We start from the raw sequence: 11,111 nt of genomic DNA on the forward strand, positions 1-11,111 counted from the left end.
AGAAAGTATTTAGACCCATTGACTTTTTCCACATTTTGTTAAGTTACAGCCTGATCCTAAAATGGATTCAATACTTTTTTCCCCGTTATCAATCTACACACAACCCCATTGTGACAGTGGTGGAAAAGTACCCAATTGTCATACTTGAGTAAAAGTAAAGATACCTTAATAGAAAATGACTCAAGTAAAAGTGAAAGTCAAAAGTCAAAAAGTATTTGGTTTTAAATATACTTACGTATCAAAAGTAAATTAAATTGCTAAAATATACTTAAGTAGTTAAAGTACAAGTATAAATCCTTTCACATTCCTTATATTAAGCAAACCAGATGGCACGATTTTCTAGTTTAAAAAAAAAACATTTACGGATAGCCAGGGGCACACTCAAACACTCAGAGAATTTACAAACGAAGCATTTCAGAGGCAGTAGGGATGACCAGGTGTCACGCCCTGACCTGAGAGAGACGGTTTATTTCTCTATTTTGTTAGGTCAGGGTGTGGGGTGGGCATTCTATGTTTTGTATTTCTTTGTGTTGGGCCGAGTATGGTTCCTAATCAGAGGCAGCTGTCTATCGTTGTCTCTGTTTAGGAATCATACTTAGGCAGCCTTTTCCCACCTGTGTTTTATGTGTAGTTATTTTCTGTTTTGTCTTTCGTTACCTGACGGAACTGTTTGGCTATTCGGTTTGTTTTCGTTGTTCTAGTGTTTTCATTGTTAAATAAAGATAATGAACACTTACCACGCTGCGCTTTGGTCCCCTCTCTACGACAGCCGTAACAGAACTACCCACCACCAAAGGACCAAGCAGCGTGGTCAGGAGGACTGGAATCTGGGAGGAAATCCTGGATGGGGCAGGACCCTGGACAAGGCCTGGGGAGTATCGCCGTCCGCAAGTGGAGATAGAGGCAGCGAAAGCGGAACGGCGATACTGGGAGGAACAAGCACGGCAACAACGGAAGCCCGAGAGGCAGCGGCCCCAAATTCTTTTTGGGGGGGGGGGCACATGGGGAGATTGGCGAAGTCAGGGTTGAGACCTGAGCCAACTCCCCCTGCTTACCGTGGGGAGCGAGTGACCGAGCAAGCACCGTGTTATGCGGTGATGCGCACTGTGTCGCCAGTGTGCACTCACAGCCCGGTGCGCTTGGTGCAAGCTCACCGTTGCCGTGCTAGAGTTGGCCATCAGCCAGGAAGAAGTGTGCCGGCTCAGCGTTCCTGGTCTCCAGTGCGTCTCTTCGGCCCAGGTTATCCTGCGCCAGCTCTACGCACCGTACCCCCCGTTCTCCAGCACAAACCAGTCCGTCCTGTGCCAGCGCTCCGCCCTTGCCGGGCTAAATTAAACATCCAGCCAGGACAGGTTGTGCCAGCCCTAAGCTCCAGACCTCCAGTGTGCCTCCACAGCCCAGTATACCCTGTGCCTGCTCTGCGCACCCAGTCTCCTGTGCGTCTCCCCAGTCCGGTGAGACCGGTTCCAGCTCCACGTAGGAAGCCTCCAGGGATGATCTATGGTCTGAAGCCTCCAGTGATGATCCATGGCACGAAACCTCCAGTGATGATCCATGGCCTGAAGCCTGTAGTGATGACCCATGGCACGAAGCCTCCAGTGATAATCCATGGTCCGGTGCCTCCAGTGATGATCCATGGCACGAAGCCTCCAGTGATGATCCATGGACCGGCGCCTGTAGGTATGATCCATGGCACGAAGCCTCCAGTGATAATCCATGGCCCGGCGCCTGTAGAGATGATCCATGGCACGAAGCCTCCAGTGATCATCACTACAGGTTCCGTGCCATGGATCATCACTACAGGTTCCGTGCCTTGGATCATCCATGGCACGGAGCCTGCAACGACGCTCCCCAGTCCGGAGCCTCCAGCGACGCTCCCCAGTCCGGAGCCTCCCGAGACGGCCTGCAGCCCGGAGTCTTCAGCGGCGGTCGGCAGTTCAGAGCCTCCGGCGATGATCCATGGTCTGGTTCCTCCGGCGACACAGAAGCGGGGGGGGATCAGCGGGCGGTGTGGGGGCTACGCCCCGAACCAGAGCCCCCGCCAAGTATAGATGCCCACCCGGACCCTCCCCTATAGGTTCAGGTTTGCGGCCGGGAGTCCGCACCTTTGGGGGGGGGGTACTGTCACGCCCTGACCTGAGAGAGATGGTTTATTTCTCTATTTTGTTAGGTCAGGGTGTGGGGTGGGCATTCTTTGTTTTGTATTTCTTTGTGTTGAGCCGAGTATGGTTCCTAACCAGAGGCAGCTGTTTACGGAACCAGAGCCAGCTGTTTAGGAATCATACTTAGGCAGCCTTTTCCCACTTCTGTTTTGTGTGTAGTTATTTTCTGTTTTGTCTTTCGTTACCTGACGGAACTGTTTGGCTATTCGGTTTGTTTTCTTTGTTCTAGTGTTTTCATTGTTAAATAACGATAATGAACACTTACCACGCTGCGCTTTGGTCGCCCCTCTACGACAGCCGTAACACCAGGGATGTTCTCTTGATAAATGTGTGAATTGGACCATTTTCCTGTCCTGCTAAGCATTTGAAATGTAATGAGTACTTTTGAGTGTCAGAGAAAATGTATGGAGTAAAAAGTACATTGTTTTCTTTAGTAATGTAGTGAAGTAAAAATTGTCAAATATAGAAAGTACAGATACTTTCAAGTACTAACGTTTTTTTGGGTATTTTAACTTAAGTACTTTACACCACTGATACTGACAAAGCAAAAACAGGTTTAGACATTTGCAAATGTATTAAATTCAAAAACGGTAATATCACATTTACATAAGTATTCAGACACTTTACTCAGTACTTTGTTGAAACACCTTTGGCAGCAATTACAGCCTTGAATCTTCTTGAGTATGACGCTACAAGCTTGGCACACCGGTATTTGGGAGTTTCTCCCATTCTTCTCTGAGGATCCTCTCAAGCTCTGTCAGGTTGTATAGGGAACGTCGCTGTACAGCTATTTTCAGGTCTCTCCAGAGATGTTCAAGTCCGGGCTCTGGTTGGGCCACTCAACGACATTCAGAGACTTGTCCAGAAGCCACTCCTCCATTATCTTGGCTGTGTGCTTAGGGTCGTTGTCCTGTTGGAAGGTGAACCTTGGAAAAAAAACAGGAGAGCCGCACAGTCTAGGAGCTCAGATGCAATGCTTTAATAACCAACGTTTCGACAGACTGGCTGCCTTCATCAGGGTATAATGACAAACACTGCGGGTCACTAGTTTATATAGTTTCAAAGGACACACAGGTGTCTAATCATGGCTGGGTGTGGCTTGATTTCATTGGTTAATTTACAGATAAATAGAATATATAAAAAGCATGAATGGGTAACATACAGTCATAGATACAATTTGCTACATAGGCCTATAAACATTTACAATGAATAGGAAAATCACAATCACAAGAATGGCTTCAAATCAAAGTCTACATTGACACCGAAGGGAGCAAGAGAGAGGGGGTCTTTAAATTAAAGATCCTGGCGGCCTCTCGTTTTAACAATAAATTGTCGAGGTCACCCCCTCTCCTAGGGAGGGTGACATGTTTGATGGCGATTTCACGAAGGGACGAAATAGTGGTTCGCTTCCAAAAAGTGGGCCACAACTGGGTACGTCTAGTTTTTGCACCTAATGGTGCTACGATGCTCCAAGATTCTTACTTTTAATTTGCACTTTGTTTTACCCACAATTTTTACCACAAGGAAAAGTTATAACACAAATAACTGCCTTAGTGGAGCACATGATAACACCTTTGATTGGGATCCGTTTCCCTGTTTGAGGGTGTTTGAAGGGTCTACATTTGTAAGTGCCATTACATTGAGCACAGCCATTACACTTTCAGTTTCCATCTGGTAGAGGCGCAAATAATATTATGGGGTGGTAATTGTCTCAAGGCTTAAAAATCCTTCTATAACCTGTATCCTCCCCTTCATCTACACTGATTGAACTTGGAAGTAACATCAATAAGAAATCATAGCTGTCACCTGGATTCACCTGGTCAGTCTGTCATGGAAAGAGCAGGTGTTTGTAATGGTTTGTACATTGTGTATAAGTCCACCTCCGTAGCTAGCCTACTGGCATCAGTAATAGTATGTATATTGGGAGGGTGAATAATTTTCTCCCCAAAAGCTTACAGTGTAGATTAGGGAGGATGGTCCGGCTGGGATTGATCTTGCATGAGTGGGGAATCAATGGGACGTTCATCAGTTCATCAATGTAGAATCCTCTTCACCATACCTTCCCTCCAGAATACTCTGGACCACATTGATCACCTTCCTATTTAATACTATTTCCATGTGGGGCATAGACCTGAATTCCTTGACATGGACAGGCTGTGCTTGCTTCCCTCTCCAGCGTTTACAAAGACCGAGGCTAAGACTGTCCACTGTATCATCCCCATCAGCATACACATAGTCTATAGGGTCTGCATTTGGGAACTGGTCGTCATAAATATAGGTAACCGGTGTGGGCAGCCCCACACCATAGAAGCAGTACATCTCAACACCAGGAGGGGGCAGACCAGCTGTCAAGTTTCTGGTGTCTTCCCACATGAACCAGCCATCTTCAAAGTCAATGTCTTTAAAGAAGCGCTGGTAGTCCTGGCGGGTATAGTTGAATGATGGCGTGGAGATGAAGACATGGTCTGCAGGCCAGGCCTCTTCAAATGGAAGCATCCAGGGGTTTGTGGTGGTCATCCGCTGCTGCTCCCGGATCTTGATGTTGGACACCATTGGGATGCCAAGATTGTCACCTGCGGAGACAATTGTTATCATTCAATATCAATAATTTGGCAATCTCTTGGCAATCTCCAACCAATGTGTGACTTGCCAAAGTAATCCAGATAAACCTGACCTACCACCCTTTCAAGAAAATGAAGACATGGGGAAGGCGGTCCGGTACGGCGTCCTGGCAAAATAAATAGTGGGGGCACTTTTTGGTGTAACAGATGTCTCTTTCCATTCACCACTGTTTGGAGGCTAGATATATGTTGCGAGTGGATGAACGTGTGCAGGTAGCCTAGTAAAGGAGCCCTTAAGTGATTGTCAAACAATCAGATAAAAACATAACTGGTTGTGTTTATGCCACAATAAAAAGGTCCAGTAATACATTTTAAAAGTTATATTAAAAATCTTTACCACTAGGGCCAAAGAGATTCTATTGAATTAACAGAGATTCTATATGTAATTCTATGATTAGGCCCATAAATGTTTTTGGTGCAAGTGTGTGCACATATAGGAAGTCCCGTACCGGGAAAGAAATTAATTATTTCACCCTGCAAGTAAAACGATTTTGCAATATGAAGTGATTACGGTCAATGTAATCTACTTCAACCCGGTTATCAGGTTCTCTCAAGTATATTATGTTTCTACTATGGGTGAGGTTGTTCAATCTGTCCACCAAATTGTGACACAGTACCTGATGCTAGTACTCGAAGGGTCTTGACAGCCCCACCCCAGGGTGCTCCAAGTGAAATGAAGCCTTTGATGTATTGGTCTTTCCAAGCCTGGGTCTGCTGATATAAGAAGTAGAGGACATAATTGCTTCCCATGCTGTGGCCCAGGATATAAAGTGGTTGTTGATACTGCTCGTACATATCCTCAATCAGCTTCTTCAGCCGTGAAAAGTATTCCTCCTGCTCGTCTGATAAGGTGAGACAAATAGGCACAGTCACATTATGTGTAAGCATGTGTGCACAAACAATGAGTGAGTTGCACTTTCCGTACAGGAACGTGATTGTCAGTTGGATGGTGTGTGTGTGTCCATGATGACACTTACTCGGAGCTACTCTGAAGTCATATGGTGCTGCTCGGACAGCCTCATTGCGGACATATCCCATGTTGACCAAATGTGTAACCATATTATTAAAATAACCTGAAAAAGAAAATACTTCATTAAATTACTTCATTAAATTAAATCATAATCAAAAAGAAAACATAGGAAAAGATGGCCTCATTATGGTTGTTCTCACCTGACAGCTTGTGGTTGTCCAAGAACTCAACAGTATATGTCTGTCCAAAACCAGGCACTCTCACAGACACCCCTGCAGAATTGGATGACTTGCGAGTTGTCCTATTGTATACAATTCTGTAGCAAGAAATATGCAGTAGGTACATAATGTTATTGCATAAGGAAATGAACCCAACCACTAAAATGCTGAGGACAGTGAAGAAAGATGGCGCCGGAGAAGGCAGACGTTTTACGTGCCACCAACCGATTGTGTTTTACTGTTCGTTTATTTGCGTTGTTTGTAACTTATTTTGTACATAACGTTGCCACTACCGCCTCTTATGACCGAAAATAACTTCTGGACATCAGGACTGCGATTACTCACCAAGGTCTGGCAGAATCCTTTTTTTCCTTTAACGAGTCTGACGAGGCCGACGCCAACGGTATACTGCTCTCTCGGGAACAGGCCCAGATCTCCGTGATTTGCGTGAAGAGGAGGCAGAGAAAAAGGGGCTGGAGGGCAGGCTGCTTTCTGAGAATTTGTAGGCGATCGAATAAACCCCCACTTCCTTCCATTCTGCTAGCAAATGTGCAACCTTTGGACAATAAAATAGATGACCTACGCGGAAGATTAAACTACCAACGGGACATTCAAAACTGTAATATCTTATGCTTCACGGAGTCATGGCTGAACAACGCACTATCAACATACAGCTGGCTGGTTATACGCTGCACCGGCAGGATAGAACAGCGGTGTCTGGTAAGACAAGGGGCGGCGGACTATGTATTTTTGTAAATAACAGCTGGTGCACGATATCTAAGGAAGTCTTGAGGTTTTTAATCGCCTGAGGTAGAGTCATGATAAGCTGTAGACCACACTATCTACCTAGAGAGTTTTCATCTGTATTTTCCGCAGCTGTTTACATACCACCACAGTCAGAGGCTGGCACTAAGACAGCATTGAATGAGCTGTATTCCGCCATAAGCAAACAAGAAAACGCTCACCCAGAGGCGGAGCTCCTAGTAGCCGGGGACTTTAATGCAGGGAAACTTAAATCCGTTTTACCAAATTTCTATCAGCATGTTAAATGTGCAACCAGAGGAGAAAAAAAAAAACACTTGGACCACCTTTACTCCACACAAAGAGACATATACAAAGCTCTCCCTCGCCCTCCATTTGGCAAATCTGACCATAATTCCATCCTTCTGATTCCTGCTTACAAGCAAAAATGAAAGCAGGAAGCACCAGTGACTAGATCAATAAAAAAAGTGGTCAGATGAAGCAGATGCTAAGCTACATGACTGTTTTGGTAGCACGGACTGGAATATGTTCAGGGATTCCTCCGATGGCACTGATGAAGCCAATGACTGATGGCACTTACATCAATAAGTGCATTGATGACATCGTCCCCACAGTGACCGTACGTACATAGCCCAACCAGAAGCCATAGATTACAGGCAACATCCACACTGAGCTAAAGGCTAGAGCTGCCGCTTTCAAGGAGCGGGACTCTAACCCGGAAGCTTTAAAGAAATCCCGTTATGCACTCCGACGAACCATCAAACAGGTATAGCGTCAATACAGGACTAAGATAGATTCGAGCTCGTCGGATGTGGCAGGGCTTGCAAACTATTACAGACTACAAAGGGAAGCACAGCCGAGAGCTGCCCAGTGACACAAACCTACCGGACAAGCTAAATTACTTCTATGCTCGCTTCGAGGCAAATAACACTGAAACATGCATGAGAGCACCAGCTGTTCCGGAAGACTGATCATGCTCTCCGCAGCCGATGTGAGTAAGACCTTTTAAACAGGTCAACATTCACAAGGACACAGGGCCAGATGGATTACCATGGCGTGTACTGCGAGCATGCGCTGACCAACTGGCAAGTGTCTTCACTGACAACTTCAACCTCACCCTGTCTGAATCTGTAATACCAACATGTTTAAAGCAGACCACCATAGTGCCTGTGCCCAAGAACACTAAGGTAACCTGCCTAAATGACTACCGATGCGTAGCACTCACATCTGTAGCTATGAAGTGCTTTGAAAGGCTGGTCATGGCTCACATCAACACTATTATCCCAGAAACCCACTCCAATTTGCATACCGCCCCAACAGATCTACAGATGATGTAATCTCTATTGCACTCAACACCGCTCTTTCCCACCTGGACAAAAGGAACACCTATGTGAGAATGCTATTCATTGACTACAGCTCAGCTCATAGTGCCCTCAAAGCTCATCAATAAGATAAGGACCCTGGGATTAAACACCTCCCTGTGCAACTGGATCCTGGACTTCCTGACAGGCCGCCCCCAGGTGGTAAGGGTAGGTAACAACACATCCGCCATGCTGATCCTCAACACAGGGGCCCCTCAGGGGTGCGTGCTCAGTCCCCTCCTGTACGCCCTGTTCACTCATGACTGCACGGCCAGGCACGACTCCAACACCATCATCAACTTTGCCGATGACACAACAGTGATAGGCCTGATCACCTGATCACATGATTGTGGACTACAGGAAAAGGACGACCGAGCACGCCCCCATTCTCATCGACGGGGTTGTAGTGGAACAGGTTGAGAGTTTTACATTTTCCGATGACAACAGCCTATAGGGAGGAGGTTAGAGACCTGGCTGTGTGGTGCCAGGACAGCAACCTCTCCCTCAACATGATCAAGACAAAGGAGAAGATTGTGGACTACAGGAAAAAGAGGACCAAGCACGCCCCCATTCTCATCGACGGGGCTGCAGTAGAGCTAGTTGAGAGCTTCAAGTTCCTTGGTGTCCACATCACCAACAAACTAACATGGTCCAAGCACACCAAGACAGTCGAAGAGGGCACGGCAAAACCTATTCCCTCTCAGGAGACTGAAAAGATTTGGCATGGGTCCTCAGATCCTCAAAAGGTTCTACAGCTGCACCATCGAGAGCATTCTGACCAGTTGCATCACTGCCTGGTATGGCAACTGCTCGCCCCCTGACCGCAAGGCACTACAGAGGTACTGGGCCGTTCGCATTGCCATTACTGGGGCCAAGCTTCCTGCCATCCAGGACCTCTATACCAGGTGGTGTCAGAGGAAGGCCCTAAAAATGGTTGAAGACTCCAGCCACCCTAATCATAGACTGTTCTCTCTGCTACCGCACGGCAAGCGGTACCGGAGCGCCAAGTCTAGGTCCAAGAGACTTCTAAACAGCTTCTACCTCCAAGCCATAAGACTCCTGAACACCTAATCAAACGGCTACCCAGACTATTTGCATTGCCCTCCTTTTTTACACTGCTGCTACTCTCTGTTGTTATCATCTATTCATAGTCACTTTAATAACTCTACCTACATGTAAATATTACCTCAACTAACCAGTGCCCCTGCACATTGACTCTGTACCAGTACCCCCCTGTATATAGTCTCGCTATTGTTATTTTACTGCTGCTCTTTAAATACTTGTTACTTTTATTTCTTATTCTTATCTGTATTTTTTAAACTGCTTTTTTGGTTAGGGGCTCGTAAGTAAGCATTTCACTGTAAGGACCTGTTCTATTCGGCGCATGGGACTAATAAAATTTGATTTGATTCAAAATCAAACTAGTGAAAATAGAGTTGTGGTTGTATGCTTTGTTCTTCTATTACTGTGCATTATTTATTGATACAACAATAAACCATTAGGAAATGCTCCCTAAGTGTAGAGTTAAAATGATTGAATTAATCATAACATCTAAAAAGAATTATTATGACATTATTCATTCTCCCCTCACCTTATATTATCAATCCAACAGTTAATCCCAATTGGCATGAACATATTCAGGTCAATCCAAAGTGTGAAAAAGTCATCTGTTTTTTTGTAGCACATCCAATGCACACGGCTTGGCTTGTCAATCTTAGCTTCAAGCTGGTTTCCTGCAGTCCCAGGCACTGGTAAAAAAAAGTTGTCAAATGTTAGAAGCCAGGGGCCTCATATATAAACATTGTGTAAATTTCATACTAAATATCTGCATGAAACATTTCTGAAATGTCTGCGCATGTACAAAAATATTGAGATTTATAAATCAGACCGGTCATAAAACTGCATGTGTAAACGAGCATTATAACTCCGGCTGAAAAACGTCCTCCTTTTAGGGTGACACAAACTAGGTTTCCATCAAACCTTTTTATGCGAGTAAAGTACATGTCGGATAAAAAATATGACTGCCTGATGGCAACAAAGATTTTAGTTCAACTTTCCAAATGTCGACAAAAGAAAATACGCTAGACAAAGTGGGATCTTTTTGTGTCGGTATTGCATGTCGGGAACTGGTTGTGACTGAAATAGCGGTCTCCACTAATTTGAAGGTGTGTCCACATACTTTTGGACATATAGTGTACTAAACTTCGGACAACTTTAATACACTTTATTGCAATGACTTATCTAGAGGTTCACATACTTTTTCCGACAAAGAAATTGAATGTTGGGGATCAATTTACTCAATAAATAAATGAAAAAAAGTTTCAAATATTGTGTTGTTTAAACCAGGTTCACTATCTATTACTAGAACTTATATGAAGGTCTGATCACATTTTTGGTCACATTTTTGCAGAAATACCAAAAATGCTAAAGGTTTCACAAACTTTATCTCACCACTGTATATCCCTGACCCAGCCAGGACCATATGATTTAATTAACACTCACACCAACATCTATTACTGCGTTCAAGGACCTACAATCCTCGTGGAAACCGTAGAAAACTGCCTGGAACTTGCTTCTAGTTCTAGATAGAGAATCGACCTGTCTTGTGAAATACATTTTGGACTTTCAGTATACAAGAAAGCAAACGGATAGCCTATTACAATCATATAAAACATACATTGAATTCCATGAGATATAATATGTTGTAATAGGCCTATCACAGCAAACTAATCAAGAAATATAAATCTGCTCACCTATAAGAACCGGCGGAGTGCTATTGTTTGGCACTTTGTTTTGAGTTGTGAAATTTGATGGAAAGACATCGAAGTGCCAAAATCCAGCAGCTTGCTGTAGCGCAAGGAATACTATAAAGAGCACGGTACAGCAGTGCGCGTGTCCCATTCTGTCAAAATCTTGCCCAAATCTTAATCGAATCAAAGTTTACAGAGCTGTCTCTCACTAGGTCAGGAGGACGAGAGCTGGGCTGTATTCATTCCGGCTAACAGTTGCAACTGAAA

General features: G+C 44.8%; 1 protein-coding gene across 1 annotated transcript; it reads right to left on the reverse strand.

Moving 5' to 3' along the window:
- Window positions 1–3,119: 3,119 nt before the first annotated feature.
- LOC106586453 (phosphatidylcholine-sterol acyltransferase) lies at window positions 3,120–11,111 on the reverse strand. The gene is made up of 6 exons (XM_014173766.2): window positions 10,848–11,111; window positions 9,686–9,842; window positions 5,954–6,069; window positions 5,761–5,856; window positions 5,401–5,625; window positions 3,120–4,735 (listed from the first exon to the last, which is right to left on the reverse strand). The coding sequence occupies exons 1-6, from the start codon at window positions 10,993–10,995 to the stop codon at window positions 4,188–4,190; spliced, it is 1,290 nt and encodes a 429-aa protein (XP_014029241.1). The 5' UTR covers window positions 10,996–11,111; the 3' UTR covers window positions 3,120–4,187.

Source organism: Salmo salar, chromosome ssa25 (genome assembly GCF_905237065.1).
Source record: "Salmo salar chromosome ssa25, Ssal_v3.1, whole genome shotgun sequence".
NCBI classification, from domain to species: domain Eukaryota; kingdom Metazoa; phylum Chordata; class Actinopteri; order Salmoniformes; family Salmonidae; genus Salmo; species Salmo salar.

Excerpts from the sequence above, each read along its gene's own strand:
- LOC106586453 (XM_014173766.2), bottom strand. The coding sequence starts at position 10,995 with ATGGGACACGCGCACTGCTGTACCGTGCTCTTTATAGTATTCCTTGCG. Across the intron at positions 9,843-10,847 it reads CACTCCGCCGGTTCTTATAG|TGCCTGGGACTGCAGGAAAC; the intron begins GTGAGCAGATTT and ends TTTTTTTACCAG. Across the intron at positions 5,626-5,760 it reads TGACTTCAGAGTAGCTCCGA|ACGAGCAGGAGGAATACTTT; the intron begins GTAAGTGTCATC and ends TCACCTTATCAG.